General features: G+C 44.5%; 1 protein-coding gene across 4 annotated transcripts in view; it reads left to right on the top strand.

Moving 5' to 3' along the window:
* Positions 1-15,589, top strand: part of GJA5 (gap junction protein alpha 5) — a 37,470-nt gene extending 21,881 nt beyond the window's left edge. For all 4 annotated transcript variants that reach the window (XM_090059520.1, XM_090059538.1, XM_090059529.1 and 1 more), the window contains exon 2: positions 12,732-15,589. In XM_090059520.1, the coding sequence (XP_089915646.1) occupies positions 12,732-13,865 (1,134 nt within the window). In that variant the 3' untranslated portion in view covers positions 13,866-15,589. The remainder of the gene's footprint in view (positions 1-12,731) is intronic.
* Positions 15,590-16,782: the final 1,193 nt, after the last annotated feature.

Below are 16,782 nucleotides of genomic sequence, written 5' to 3'. Positions count from 1 at the left end.
ACTTTTGTTTTTCTGTCCACTGAGAGAAATATCCTAGTTTGAGAGAATTCCTGAGAGTTCAGAGTTCAAAATGCTGGTTAGGCTCTTTTTGAAGCACTGGTCACATGGGAACTATGCTAAGTATTCCTGCTGCTATAAGCATTGGATATTATTTTTTCCCTTACATTATATTTTATCCCAATACATTGGGAGCTGGAATTCCAGGGCTTTACTAGAAGGAATTCAAAGCTTGTCAGAAAATGCAGGACTTCCTGCCCAAAACCCTTTTCTCTTTTTGACCTTCAGACAGATTTCACACATTTCTGCACATTTATTCTGGTTTTCTGACTTATCTCACGGTGTTGAAAATAGACTAGAAGGAATGAGCAATCAGCACTCCGGCCTGATGGTTAGGGAGCACATTTCAGAGAATATGTTGCACACCATGGGTATTGCTGTTTGAGGCACAAGGAAAGAGTCTTCAAATTAGAAATGGCCCCCACGAGGGGATCAGAATACATAAAGAGGCAAGGAAATCAATTTTCTGGCCACCGATAGAAAACAGAGAGATCTATATGAAGAACACTCCACACTCCAGGCCTTTCCTGAAATATCCACACAAGGAATAGACAGACAGACAGATTTGTCTATTATATGTAAAGGAACAAAGGATCAGCCTCTCAGAACAGAGACATTAAAAAGTTGCTACACCGGTGGTTTCTGTTCCTCTCTTTCACTGACGGTGCAATTACTAGCATGCCTGGAGAGTTGGACAGCCTAACGTTTTTTCATGTGAAACCTTTTTTCCCTCAAAAAGGAAAAGAGTGCCGTATATTAAGTGCACTGTACGGACCTGCTGAGGGGTTGAATCAGGGTTTTGCAGTAAAGGTGGCTCTTATCTGTGGGACCCCTGCTCCTTTTGTTACAAAAGTTGGAAGGCGTGTAGTGAAAGCTAGGGGAGCACAAGAGGAAGAAGAGAGTCCCAAGTTTAAGGCAATTGAATCCCACCTTGGAAAATGTGAACCTCTCCCCACCACAGACCCGTATGTCTGTCACTTAAACTAAACTTTTTAAAGACATCCTCTAGGCATGTTTTCCTTATTTTCTGGTTCTGCAGCTTGAGCCCCTAGAGCTTGGTTTGTGGACATGCCAAACATTCACAGCTGCAGCTGAAGTCAGTGGAAGTCTCCTTTGAGCATGCACGTGTTTTATAGTGCTGCGTTCCTACCCTGGGCATCTCACGCTTAGTGGTCACCTTTGACACTCATCTCTCTCAGCCTCATTTCTCTATTTGTAAAATTGAGTGGTATTGTAAAATATCACCCACTCACCTCGTAGGGAAGGTTCTAGAAACACATCTAAAGTTGTTGGGTACCATAATGAAGAAAGTCATACAAAAGCCAATGAAGGAATTAATAATTCTGTCGTCAGAGTTAGGTTTGAGTAGTGTGCAGTAAATAAGCCATGTGTCTGCACAATGAACAAAGAGGAGAAAGGCAATACTGGATAGCTCTTCATTAAGTGAGTAACATGATTCCTGTGTGCTGGATGAGGGAGAGGTGCTATATGATTAAGTATTGCCTCTTACTGTATATACACAAAGTGGCCAACCATTCAGGTAAGATCTTTTAAATTAAGATTGCACAGAAAATCTAGATTTCGGCATTTCCTCACTTTTCAGTATGTGACCCTTAATTAATAAAGCTCTTTTAAAATAGGGTATGTGTGTATGCATGTGCACGTGTGCAATAAACCAATTTTGTTCTGCTTGGAAACAGAGCCACAACTGCTGCCATCATTTATGTTGAGAAATATGGATGAGGACTGATGAGACTCCTAGAGACTGTATAAAAGAAGAAGCAGGATTTTGTGAGGCTCCAATGTTAGGCGAGAAAGACAGTAACAGTTGAAAGTGACCCCCTGTGTTACAAGTCCAGCCATCATGGGAAATGGTGTGGCGGTTGATAATGCTAGAGAATTTGGGAGCAGGTGATTGTTTAGAAAGACAGAGATTTCAGCTGTGGACATGTTTAGTTTAAGGAGGTAGAGGGAATTCCAGGAAGAAGGAAGAGAGATCTGCTGTTACCCCCAAAAGTCCCTTGAAGCCTACTACTTCCACTGAAAATGGGCAGTTCAGGTTAAATTCTCCCAGCCATGTGAGTTTGCTTTTTGCCCACTTCACTTATTTCTTGCCTATGCTCCTAAATGCCATAATAACTTCCACTTTGGTTATCTTTGCCATTGTACTACTACCTCTCAATTCAGTGCCTTCTCCAAATGTAATTTTTACTAGTTAACTTTCCTCTGAGATCACTGAAAAAGATAGTAAAGAAAACAGTGATCTCTGAAGCATGGCACTGGACATGAACACACACTCACACACACACCAGTTAGTTATTGTTCCCCACAATTTATGGTCCTTCAGCTCATTTTCAATCTCTGTCTGTGTGTTTGCCTCAAAATGAATTGATTTTTTTCAGCAAAAGCATGTATGATGCTGTATCAAACACTTTGCTTAGCCAACTAACATCCAGTTTTATTGAATTTGCTGCATTCCTTTTGCCCACCAAGAGCCCAGTCCTTCAGGGGTGGAGAGTATCACAAGGGAATCAGAAGGGACTCATTACATGCTAAAGGCAAGTCTTGCCAGGTACAGACATTACACTTTAAGTGTATGGGTATAAGTGATCAGAAACTGATCTATATCCATGACAGACCAGAAGTTCAGCGCACATCGACTGATTTAAAAATGGTGGAACCCAGTCTAAGATTTGCCACCATCCCCCACCAAACGGCAAATGTGTGTTCTGTTTGCTACTGATCTAAACCAGTGTTTCTCAACCTTCTAAGTAGCAAGTACCCCCTCAGTTCGGAAAATGTTAATAAGTACTCCAACACTCAATTTTCCAGGGGATTTTATATTTACAGACTAATGTGTGCCGTATGTTGGAAGAAGGGCTGTGTATTTAAGGCCGTGATACGACACGTGTATGATCTGGTGTGGGTAGGGTTGCCACCTTTTACACTAGGGGTGCACAACTTAAGTATGTACCTGAGTTAGAAGTGATATTTCCCAAACCCAGGAGTGCTGAGTCACATTATTACTGAGGAATTTACCAATTTTTTTGCCATAGTTTTGAGTGGAAAAGGGGGCAAGAGAGAGAGGAAAAGAGGGCAAGAAAGACGGAGTGTTGGGTACCCACATACCCCCTACCTGTGTTTTGCATACCCCCAGGGGTACGTGTACCGCAGGTTGAGAAACTATGATCTAAACTATGCTGCTTTCAGAAAACCACATCAATTGGATTGATTCTGCCTCTGGCTTTTTAAAATGTGTATACCTAGCCATTTTTCTTAGTTAAAGTTTAGGTGTCAATGAAGTGTGAGGTGCCCAGGATATATACGTTGCATTATACAGTGCTTCATATGCTCAAAAAAGAGATCCCAATGACTTCAGCTGCAGCTGTGAGTACTTAATGGGATGGGCCACATTCAGGCCTTATGCAACACCACTGAATTTAAAGTCCCTTCTAGCCTTAGAGCCTAGACATTCATGTAGCTACACCAGGGCTGACTTTGGCCCCCCAAATATTTAGCTATGTTAATGCACAATTGTACATTGTTCACACTTCTACACAATGCATACTGATCAAGAAAACAAAGCAGCAGTTTCGCAGACAGACCAACATTAAGAATGCTTAGAACTATTTAATTCAGCAGCTAGAAGAGTCTGAAACTTCCACCATCTCTTCAGATGAAAATACTCAGCACAATAGTGGCTCGTGTGTGCAACACATCCCTGATGTATTCACTTGAAGGTGTTGAGTGATCTCCGTGTGTCTGTTTCTCTGTGTACATCTGCATGGGTGTATGTGTCCAAGAGGTGACAGCTAATTCAAATCCCTTATCTTCTCTCTCACTCTTTTTGTGAACTCTGAGATTTTCCACATTTGGAGTGCAGAGGGAAAGGACACTTCATCATAGAAGGAATAACAAGCTGTCTGTGATTCCACGAGGGCCCAAGGGTCCAGATATCAGTGTGAACCTTGCACAAATCTCTCTGAACTGAGGAGGGGGACTAGGAGCAAAGAGGCATCTGGCTTACATAAGTACAGCCAAAGGCTATGGTCTGAGACAGGATGTGTTAAAGTAGAGCTCTGTCACTGCAATGACAACTGAGAGGGAGCAGTCTAGAGCTCAGGATGCTGGTTTGAGACTTGGGACTCCTGGGTTCTGTCACCAGCCCTGCCACTCATCAATGTGACCTTGAACAAGTCAGTTATCTTTCCCATACCATCTGCAGGGAGCTGGGCGGCTTCCCTGTTGCTTACAAAACACTTTGAGTTCCACAGATGAGAGGCACTGTGAGCGAACCTAAGTATCTGAGCTTTCTTGGACTAAGACAAGATCCACATAGGGTATGTTTATATGTGTGCTTTAATGCACAGTAGCTTATTTTACTGTGCATTAAAGCAGTATGTAAAAAAAACATGCTTTTACACTAATGTGCAGTAAAACAGGTTACTGCACGTTAAACATCACCTAAAAAGCATGTGCTAACACTACTGCACATTAGAGTGCCCTAATGCACACTAATTTAGTACCTCACATTGGAGGTACTAAATTTAACAAGTATTAGAAAAAGCTCATTAATGTATGTGTAGATGCACCCAGAGAGACTCAAAGGAGCCCTCCCTAATTCTGAAAGGCCTAGACAGGCAATTAGCACTTCTACACCCCACAAAGAACCTGGGTCTTGTTTCCTTTCCTGGTCCTCTGTACTGCACAGCCAACACAAAGAAACCAGGGAGTCCAGATAACTAAACAGCTGATAATTCCCTCCCTGTGTGGAGCCAGTGCAACTGGCTCCTCTGCCAAACACCCTTCCCTCCCTGGCACAAGTTGCATGCTGGAGGAGGCAAGAGATCCATGCTGCTGATCCTTGCTATGGGCACAATGAGCTGGCATAAAGTCAGAGAAGGTTTTAGGCGCAGGCCAGCCCACAGAAGCAGGGAGTTATAGCAGGAGCCATGGAAACTACCACCCCAGCTGATCCAATGAATGTCACATCAGGGAGAGAATCAACCCTTTAATGTAACCATTGCTAATTAACAGACTTGCAGTGTACAAATAAATATTTCTCTCAGAGCTTCTTTGAATGCACCTAGGCTCTGGGACATGCCAAGGGGGGAAGAAAGTTGGGGAGGAGAGAATGCAGAAGTACTGCTGTAATCAGGCTTTCCACTTTATTTTAGAAACATCCCAGAGAGCTGGCATCCTCCTGCCACTTTCTTGTGGGAAAAGTTTGTGTGAAGTGGTTTGCTCTGCTATTTATATCGCTGCTGATGATATTCAAACCAGTCCTCACAGGAGAGGGAACTGGTGAATTTTCTGACAACAGGAGGGCAGAGAGGGGAGGGAAGGCTGGTGGGAAGAAGAGGATTGGGAAGTATGGGTACTCATCCAGACAGCACAGCCCCACCCACCTCATCAGTGTGACTCACCTAACCATTTTCTGAAGCCTTCTCTAGACGATCAAGGTCAGTAGATTATCCAGAGCAAGAAGGAACGGTTCCTGTATTGGCTAAATCCTGCCTGTCTGTTATTGTCATCATAAAGGGGATAGAAGAAGGTAACACAAATTATGACAGATACAGGTACTTTGTACTCACATCAGTGTAGTGTCTTTACAGGTGCTACCTTTGATGAGGTATTGTATCTTGGAATTCTTTGGTCGCCAGGCACAAAGTTGGTTGACTCCTGTGTATAGTCTGGCTGTTTGATATTTGGGTTTTTTGTTGAGTTAATATTGTTCCAGGTGATTGGAAAAACTAGCATGGCCATCTTGATGGGTTTGTGTCATGTAAGGCTGGTCTTTGTCACATACACCTTCTCTGTTAAATTTCCACTGTTGCCAAGACCTCGTGACTCCACATAGCCATTTCATTTATCTAAAATAATGTTAATTGCCTAAGAGATTTTAACAGGGTGGCAGAGTCTAAGACTCTATGTACATGCAGAATTAATTTGTGGAGTCATGCTAATATCAGGTGCCTGGCCCCTGCAAAATGTATGCTGAGTCATAGGAGGGTTAGATCAAATCTGTCCAGTGAGCTCTAACCTAGGAGTACAAAAGGGTTTAGTCCATCCACTCATTCACAGAGAAAAAAGGCCCTAGGGCCCAAGATACAGAAGTATGATAGGGAAAAAAACAAGGAAATCCTAGTTTGGGGTCAAAGCTTAGGTCACAGTTTCTCAAGTAGGGAGTACAGCAACAGATGTCAGATTGTGATTAGATGGGAAGCATGTCCTGAACCATTTTTTTCCTGTAGTACTAGTACTAAGAGTTCGTCACTTGGAAACATTTCTGAACCTTGACTGAAATTTTAAGAACAGCTCACTAATAACTGAAAATGAGGTTAAAAAATGTTCCAGTATTGAAGTCTTACTACACCTTGTCCAAGTTAGAGAAATCCACTGTGCTAGATGTGAATTAAATATAAAATATGCTATTAATACAATATGAGGCTGACATTTAAATGCATGAAAAACCCAGAAAATAAAAATTGCAAGATCTCTTTGTGTAACGTTAATTTAACAGGCTTATATATGTGTTTTCCATTACAAGTTTGACTGGGTAAATACATCCCTAACTCCTTTTCTCTAGGAAGAAAGGTGGTTTCTTAACTCAAGGTAACTCATTTGGGGTGAAATCCTAATGAAGACAAAGCCATAAGTCCTTTTCACATGCGGTGGCAGGCCAAGGCAAACACTAGGCTCCATTATAGGTCATGTCCATACTGCCTCTGAATGTATGGGAGTGCAGCCATCAAAACATGCTCCACATTTACTCCTGTTCTGTGCCTGCCACATGCCAAACAATGCAAAGTACCTGCCATTAGGATAATATTGGCTGTACTTCTGTAGGGACTCCAGGACAAAGCTGAACATAGCCGCTACATGCCTCAAACTGCTAGAGTTAACAGGAAGGTGTGTTGAGACCATGATTCCAGGCCATCATGGCAACTGCTGGGTTAAAGTCTTTTTATTGTAACACAGGACACTGCAAATCCATGCCTAACCAAGGGCATACAAGGAGAAGTCAACTCATGTCAACCTGATACGATAAAGTACAATGGCATCAGTTAGACATCTACTTTAGCCTATTAGAGGCAGAAGCCTTGAGGAACACATGCAAGCAGCAGATACTCATCTGGAACCAACTTCCTAGGAAAGTGGTCCACGCCCCTACCTTGGGTAAATTCAAAAAGAGGTTAGATGATCACCTGTCTGGGGTCTTGTGAACCCAGCATTCATTCCTGCCTGTGGCAGGGGGATCAGGCTAGATGATCTGTTCAGGTCCCTCCTGACCCTAGCTACTATGAAACTATGAAAAGATAAGGAAAAAGAGTATAACCAAACCTCTGTTCCTTTTGGCCTGTGGAAAATATCTCACACATACAACTCTGCCACACCGGACATAGAGCATTCGTTCATGAAGTATTTATTATCAGGAGGTAACCGGGTACTTAGCATGTCATTCCCAATGAAGTCACCACACACCTTACGAGAAAAACAATGGAATACTGTATAGTGATTATATATAAATAACTCATAACACCAACATTCCTGCCTTGGCTTCTCCGGATATAGGAGAATCAATAGTCAATCTCCCCACAATATTGAAACGGCAAACATACCAAAATCAGGAAATTCAGACAATGGGATAAAATTCCAGCTGCACCATGTTTACATGCAGAGGAAGGGGGGAGTGAGAGAGGTTACTCTAAGTCATGTTTCTGGTCCCCTAAGGCTGAGCTGACTGGGGGCTGAAATAGCCCCTCAAATAATTTAAGCAGGGGTGGCCAATTTGTGGCACACATGCCACAAGTGGCATGGGCAGCACTGGGGAGGGGACAAGCAGCACAGCAGCAGATAGGGCAGGGAGCAGAAAGCAGAGCAGCAGTTCAGGCAGGGAACACAAGGCAGGAAACAGAGCAGCAGCTTGGTCAGGAAGCACAGGACAGGGAGCAAAAAGAAGAACAACAGACCAAGTAAGGGGGAGGGATCCGAGTGGTACCCAGGGAGGATGTGGGGTTAGTTTGTGACACATTTGCCAGAAAGGTTGGCCCCCGCTGACTCAGAGTAACACAAGGGTTGCTCTGATTGTAAGGTCTACATTAGTCTCATAGAACCAGCTGTATCTTCTAAGGATCGACAACCTTATTCATTGTCCTTTCCCCCCTCGTGACATACTGCCAACATGGAATGGAAGGAAGTGAACGGCCTCCTAGCATCTCCCTTTGCTAGGGGGAATTCTCAGCTGTCTTGTTAAGGCAATCTGTGGCAGCACAAAGTAGCCAGAGCCAAGTCTGAGGCTTAGGTCTGTGATATTGCCACATGGGTTGTAACAGGGTGACATTGTACATGCCCATAACAGCATTTGTTGTGCTGCTTTGACCTATCCCTGTTATATAACCGGGGGGGGGATAATTTTCATTCTCATTTTGTAATTTTCATTGCCTCGTGGTTCCTACATTTCCTGCATTGTGGTTCCTACAACATTCATATCTTTGTGTTCTCCTACCTTTTCACGCACAAAATCTCTAGTACATTGCTGCATTAAATGCTCAACATTTAACACTGCCTGCTCCACAGGTTTCTTTGTGCAGGGATTGCCAGCCTGTAGACATGACAAAGGAGGATTAGGAAAGGGAGTCACATTCTTGCTGCTCTGTGGCTTCAGCAGTTTTCTCATCTAGTGGTATTTATTGTGTTGCAGGTATCACTGTTATTCTTAAGTCTTCTATTAATTTGTTAAGAGACCATAAGATACTATGCCTTTGAAAGAAGTGAGTTAGAGAGACTGTTATTTTATAACAGCTGTGTACTTGTACAGCATCTCTGTACAATATGAACAGTGAGAACAATAGCCTCCCAGGGCATGCCCAGGTGAGAGTACACTTTGATCCTGAAAGCTTGCAGAAAAGGACAATTTTCTTGCCATTCTCCAGTTGGTCTAATAACAGGTATCATTTTGGAACCAAGAGTTCTAGTTTTTTGTATGTCATGCAGTTTGTGGCACCTCAAACCTGTTGCTGCAACCTGTTTAAAACACTGCAAACTGCACACGGCACATGTACAACCATTCACCATGCTGCAAGTTTGCAGTGTGACACCAAAATTTGATACCAGAAACTCCCGGTATAAAAAAAAAAAAACTGTGCCAAAAAAAAGCATCACAGCTCACACTCCTGAAGCATAGGCCAGAGCAATTGGAGGCTGTTGACAAGAGTATCTCCCCTCCTCTAGGTCTGCCCTGGTTCCTCTAGCATGCTGGGAGCTGGAAGAAGCAGGGAATGGGCAGTTTGCCCAAAGTGCAGCATTTTGCCTCACACCGCAGCACATGTGCAGGGTTGTGCATAGTGGCAAAAAGTAATGGCACAAATTTGTGCCACTACTTTTTGTGCCGTTACAAGAGCACATCCCTGCAGGTGGGGACATGGCCCCAGTGTCCCTGTAACAAAAGCACAGTGACTATAAGTGGACCAAATTGACCTGCTTTATTCCAGAAGCTACACTAAGGATGATTTAAACCCATTATTTCCACTCTAGCAATCACGAGAGCTGAGTCATGGAGAAGTTAAGTAAATTGACCAAAGCAAGCCTGTAGCATAGTCTGGAATAGATAAGAACTCAGATTTCCTGTCTTAACCCTGTACTTTGAGTCCAAGACCATTGTGCTTCCCTCTCATTTTGACATTTTAATAATCTTTCTAAATAGGTTTATTTCTTTTGGTGGATATCTCAGGGGAAGGTTCCTTTTCACTTGGTTAGTGAATATTGGCAACTTAAATACAGCAGGAGCCAATTGTTCGATTTTCTGGAAAAGGAAGATGCTGGTACAAACATCAAAGATCAGAATTTGGTTTGCAAGACCAAAAGAGGACTGGAAATCATTGCTGCCCCAGGAAGCACAGGGCAGGGAGCCTTGATTTGGTTATGATTTGTGACCAAAATGGTCAGAATTGGTTACTCACAACAAAAACAAAATGAAATCATGTAGCTGGATAAGTATTTTCTGCACATTGCTTTTAATAGTAGCACTCAATTTGGAAGGGAAGCCCAGCAGGATAAGATGAAGTAGCAAGCATTTTAAACTTTCTGCATCTCTGCTCCCTGATGAATGCACTTTACAGGACAGCACTGGCATATAAAAGAGAAAGCATAAGGGTGCCAGCAAGCTCTGGCTTTATTCTGATCTCTCCTCCCAAAGAATTGGTAAATTTGGGGAATCACAGGTAAGTACTTTTGCCATTTATACAGATGAAGAAGTACCACCTTAGGGTGTACATCTCTCAAGAGAACAGATTTAAGCTCAGACTACAGACTTCAGTCTTTCAGAAATAAGATTAGGGCAATGTAAAGATTTTATTCAAGGAAAATAGATGAAAGTCTAGTACATCCTCAAAGATTTTAGCAGTCCACTAAAAAGCCTATATCAGAGCTTTTCAAATAATTCATTTGTCAGTCTAGTGGTCAAACTAAGAAAAAAAAAGTAAGAGAAAATATTTGGGGTTGATGTTTGGGTTGGGTTTAAACCATTTCTTTAAAACATTTTGTACATACTGTAACCTGGGTGGTACTCCAAGAGGTACCCCCTCTCCAACGGAAGGGATCAAAGCAGGTACACAAGCGCTGTGGGAGGTATAGGGACTCTCCTCCCCCTATAGAGCAGAGCCAGACCACCAATGGGGAGTTAACCATATACCTTTTAGTGAGAGAACAATACTGGGAACATAACCAGTATAAACCAGGGGGCATAGGGGACACTACAACGCCCCGAGGGGGCAGGATTCAACAAAGGTTAGACATTTACAATCATAGACATATTCATCCAGTTGACAAAAGACAGGGTTAACCAAAATGTAAAACACGAACAGCAGAACAAATAATACAGGTTGGTGAAATATAAAAAGGCACAGAATACAAAATGTCAAATGACAAGGAATATAGGGCCTAGGTACCTGGAGGGGGAGAAAGGGGGAAAACACAATGGCCCCTTCCAACTGCAGGAGGAATTTCTCACCCCAAGTCACCCCACCTAGGACTTAAACTACAATCTCCCATCTGGTGGGCAGAAACTCTACCACACAGCCACCAGCACTAGTAATACTCCAGGCTGCTAGGGGTCTTGACCTTCCCGGAGCCTGGCCTCATGTCGAGCTGCCTGGCCTCTAGTTGGAGGAGCTGGAAGCAGAGCTGGGAACCCCTCAGGTCACTGTTCAGATCCTTCCTGGAGCTGGGGGGAGCCTCTCCTGCTGGCTGCAGCCTCTCGTAGGGCATCGGGCTCCCCTCCTGCCGGCCGCACACCGCGCTGCTGAGGGCCCCACTGCTGCCTGCAGGTCCTGCTCTTTCAGGGCACTGCCCCTGCCCCGCTGGCTCAGCTCTGTGAAGCTCCTTCCTTGTTGTCTCTCACCGGTCTCTCTTCTGCATCAGCCCAGGCTGTCCCTTTTATCCCCCTCCAGGTGACCCAAGGGGCCAATCAGGCGACATGGAGGGTGAGTCTCTGAGGCCTGATTGGTGAGGAAAAGGAATCCCAAGTCCTCCAATCATCTTTTGCCCTTTCAAAACCCCTGGGCTAAGTCACTGCCAGCTAGGCTGTCACAATACAAAAATAATTTTGGACCAAATGAAACATTTTCTTCAGTCCCAAACAAACCATTTTATTTCCTGAGTTTTTCAAAGAAGCTAGATCAGCAAAGCTCAGGGAAAGAGGAACCTTTAGCCAGTGATTAGATCAGTGTGTCTGATTCAAAGCCTCATTCTGCCCAATTCAGAGTAGGCATCTGAACCAAGATCTTACAGCTGTTAGGAGATTGCTTTAACCACTAGATTACTGGGCACACTGTCATTGGCCTTGCTTCTGTTGATGCAGTTCCTCTTTGAATAAAATGCTTAAGTGTTTATTTGGCCCCAAAGACAGACAGAGAGTGACTCTATAGCTGGGTGCCTAGGCACTTACCGGGAGGAGGAGATACCTGGCTTCTAATCACTACTTCACAGCACTGTGGGTTTTTTCTAACCTAGACCAGCTCCACTAAGAGAGACTGCAAGATCCCCCATTCCAGAATAACCTAATACCCTACTGACTCCTGGTTAGTTTGCTTTTCCCTCAATGTGGGAAACTTCTGATCAAATCACAGCTATGAATCAGGTAGAGAGGATGGGCTTTCCACATTGCAGGTGAGGGTCCTAACTACTAGATATAGGACAGGAGCCCATATCCTTTCCCCAGTGGCACCTAAATCCCCTCAATTCTTTTAATTTTTGCTTCAGCCAAACCCTTTAGAGAATTCAACCTAAATTTGCAAATTGTTTTGACTCAACTGAATTAAATTTTTGCTTGAATAAAATCTTCGCCCTGCCCTACTCTGTGCCTATGCTGATTTATACTTTAAAACCTGCCACAACCAAAAGAGACCTAGAAATTCATCTAGCCACATGCTCTGTCTTAAGAGATGATCCCCAGAACTACCTGCTCCAAGGAAGGGCATAACCCTGCCACCGTGGTACAGAGAAGTAAAAGTGTGAGTGATTTCTCTGAGTGGGCTTTTTGAGTGAATATATCAACAGCTGAATCCTCAGAGACTTTTTCCTCGGTGAGTTTTTCAAGTGCAACATTTTCTCTCCCATCACCACCTTGCTCAGACCATCTCTCTCTCTCTCTCTCTCCGTCATTCTCTCCACAGAGGCTATTCTCCCAGGAAGCAGAAATGGGTGACTGGAGTTTCCTGGGAGAGTTCCTCGAGGAGGTCCACAAACACTCCACAGTGGTGGGGAAAGTCTGGCTGACAGTGCTCTTCATCTTCCGGATGCTGGTGCTTGGCACGGCAGCAGAGTCCTCCTGGGGAGACGAGCAGTCCGACTTCATGTGTGACACCCAGCAGCCTGGTTGTGAGAATGTCTGCTACGACAAGGCTTTTCCCATCTCCCATGTCAGGTACTGGGTTCTTCAGATCATCTTTGTCTCTACCCCATCACTGCTGTACATGGGACATGCAATGCACAAGGTGCGCATGGAAGAGAAAAGAAAAATGAAGGAGGCAGAACTGAGTAGGAAGGAGATGAAAAGTGGTGGTGACTCATACCACCAAAAGGAATATCCTGTAGCAGAGAAAGTTGAGTTTGTCTATCAAGAGGAATCAAGTGGAAGAATATTACTCAGAGGCAACCTGCTGAACACCTATGTCTACAGCATTTTGATCCGCACCGCTATGGAAGTGGCCTTCATTGTTGGACAATACATCCTGTATGGGATCTTCCTGGAGACCCTGTACATCTGTCAACGGGCACCATGCCCCCACCCTGTGAACTGCTATGTCTCACGGCCCACAGAGAAGAATGTCTTCATCGTCTTTATGCTTGCTGTAGCAGTGCTGTCACTGTTATTGAGTGTAGCTGAGCTCTACCACCTGGGTTGGAAAAAAGCAAAGGAGAAATGTGTTAGATCATACAAACCCAGTCCCAGTATGGTCAGCATCAAGCCAGAGACTGCACCACAAGTGGAGATGGCCCAAAGCTGCACTCCTCCTCCAGATTTTAATCAGTGCTTGGCAAACGCCAACGGGAAATTCATCAGCCCTTTCAGCAACAAAATGGCCTCTCAGCAGAATACAGCCAACTTTGCCACTGAAAGGGTCCATAACCAAGACGATGCAGTCAGGGAAGAGCAATTTATTCAGATCAACTATGCACAGAGTCCTGAAGTAGCCAACGAATCTTCTCCTCACCTGCCTGCCAATGGCTACTTCAATGAGAAACGCCGGCTCAGCAAGACCAGCCGCACCAGCAGCAAGGCTAGGTCAGACGACCTGTCAGTGTGACTGATTTCCAAGTGGGGCAAGGAAGGAGGGGACATCTCAGTGCTAAGCCAAACTTCTGCAGTGGGGCTTCGAAATGGTTGCCACTCTTCTCTCCCTTTCATTGCGCTCTGCCATTTTTGTGAATGGCTTTGCTATACTCCAAACAGCACCTCTTGTGCCTTACAGCTCAGGTGACTGTGCTTTACCCAGCAGGGGGTACACTGGCAACTTGCCACAATCCTCCAGACCACACCTAATTTGCAACCGAAAAAAAGCAGCAGGTCATAGCCACCCACAGGGATTACAGGACCTGCTCTTAGCCCTTCAGAGCATTTCCTGCCAGGGCCTGTCTGTTTCTGAGGTTGTTCCTCTGCCTTAAATATGAGACTGGCCACAGGCTGTAATACTGAACACAAGTGCCATACATTGTCCGGACAATCCCATTTTGTTTGCAAGCACGATGAGCTGTAGCTTCTCCCCCCTGAGGAGAAACCAGAAAGAATACACTAGAAAAAAATCTTTATATTTAACTTCTCTCCCTTTCCCTCCTCTGCCTGGACTGAGATGCATTATACCAACTTGCCTTACTTACACTATGAATTTTACTTGAATTTTTGAAACTATGTATATAACTCCTTCTTGTAGAACTGTCTGTTTTCTCCACAAAATCAAAGTGCCTCAGTGTCCAACAATGGAAATATCCTCATGATCCCAGGGTCAGACCAGTGGATGGACCCTAATATCCCTGGATACAACCCAGACAACCATTACAGTGGGCTGAAGGAACTTTCCTGAGACACTCTGTTAGATCAGTTTCAAAAGAAAGGTCCCCCTAACAAACACAAATGGATTTTCCATGGAAGCAAATGTCACTGCTAAAAAAAGAGAGTAAAGAATAGCATGTGGGAGGAGAGCTGTGATTTTTTTTTTTTCCTCTTTAACAAGACTTCTAAGCCAGCTGCACACTACTGCGATGCCTCCCTGGAGAATGACATCCTCTATTTACCTGCAGAAGGGCTGCAACCTGGACAGCGATTGTACCAGCCTTGTCATTGCACTTCAACCTTACTGTGAAGGGACTTTGATTACAAGAATATTGTCTGGTCTCCGTGACTTGTCCAGGTCTTGGCTGTTCTGCTGGGCCTGCCCATCAGGGCTCTTAAAATACTGAGTCTTCTGTCAGGCACTAGTTCATTAAGAAATAGACAAGCACCTCGCTGCTTTTCACTCTGCGAGTGATCTTGAGCGGTCATCAGCTCAAAATGCTGGGGACCCCAAAGTGGAGCTGTTTGAGAAGACCCTTGGGTTGTTCCTTTTCCACGACCCCCACCTCACCATACTTGATTCTATTACTCACCACATAACTGAAACAAAGGGGTTAAGTTTACATTTAAGGTTCAACCTGCTCCCTCTCTTTTACCCTGCTTCGCCCTTTCAGAATGAGTGGGCTGGGTGTATATGAGCTGAGAATGGTTTCACTGGGGATTCTGCTTATCCCTCCAACGTTTGCTGCTGAGAGCATGGCGATTCCTTGCTTGTAATGAGGGGTTTGATTTGGTACAATTTCCTGCACACCCACACAAACACACACACACATGTGCGTGCCCGGGGAAAACAATTTAACTTGCTTTTTTGTCTGTCTATGGTGCTTTATGTGCATGGATTGTTGAGCCCAAAGCTGTGTGGCCTCCTTAACAAGAGATTCTGAACTGTGCCTGTTTTGTCCTAATAAAGTTCTAACTCCATCTCCTGTTGTTTAAGTCTCTCCTTTCAAATGGCCAAGAATGAGCAAAGCAAGCAAGCACGAGTGGCGAGCATTTATGGGAATCCATCCTGATCTCTGTCCAGCTAGAATTACACAGCTTCCCAAACATTACCAGTGTCCTAAAATTTGACCAAGGGAAAGGGTGGGCAGACAGTATGGAAAATCTAGGGTTAACGATAAATGTTGGAAAACAGCTGGTTTACAGACTGGTAAAGTAAAGTAAGCAGCCTGACCCCAGTCCGTTTAGTTTATCTGAAAAGATAGGCAATACAAAAACACCACTGGTTCTACTTTTAGAAGCCTGCCCTTACGGTCCAAATTCTGACACCCTTCTGTGTCTAACAGGCCCATAGGGGGAAAGGGTGGCAAAACTTGGTCCTTACTTCCAACCTTGCTTCCCCCCAAATCAGTGGAATAGGAGCAGTCCCTTGAAAGGCTCTTCAAGACATCTAATCCTGGGAGGACTTAAACACCAACAATTATCCCAGCCTACAAAGAGCAGTTGTAGGTGTTCATCTTTTCCCAAGATCAGGTTGTACAACCCAAACTCCCTCAACTCCACTGTCCAGAGAGGTATGGGAAGGAGAAAATGGAGCTGACTGAAAGGCTCTCATCCTTCCCTCAGCTCCAGCTTCTCCCTGCTCACTTGTCCTCCTTGCTCATTTGTCCAACACAAAAGTGCTCCTCCCACTTTTTTCGCACTACATCATCTCCCAGGTCCGTGGAACTTTGCAGGTTGGAAGGTAGAAGAGGGGCAAGGGGAGGGAGGGAGGGAAGGGGAAGTGGTGGAAGGATGGTGGGTCCCAAAAAAGAAATATAGAGAGACCAGAAGTACCAGTACCCAAGCTGGAATCTGATGAGGACACTTGGGCTAGGGCCAAATCATGGTGAAAATGATATGGACCCTTCAAAGCCACAAATAACAACCAGCAGAAAGATGGCATCTCCAGCAGCACCACAAAGAAGGATGAGTTCTTGCAGCCCCAATTCTCAAAGCAGTGTGCACGCACTTCTGAGTGTGGCTGTCTCAGGTACACATCCCAGCTGACAGGTGTGTGTGTATGTGGAGGGAAGGCGGGAGGTCCCAGGCCTAAGGAAGGAGCAGGCAAAAGTGCATGACATACCTAAGCACTTGTCTCTCTGAGCTTTGGGCCACTTCACTAAAACACCCTT

Source organism: Crocodylus siamensis, chromosome 1 (assembly GCF_052110815.1).
Source record: "Crocodylus siamensis isolate JL-2025a chromosome 1, ASM5211081v1, whole genome shotgun sequence".
Lineage (NCBI taxonomy): Eukaryota > Metazoa > Chordata > Crocodylia > Crocodylidae > Crocodylus > Crocodylus siamensis.
Note: the sequence above shows the minus strand (reverse complement) of the source record. Positions and strands in the feature narration are given on the sequence as shown.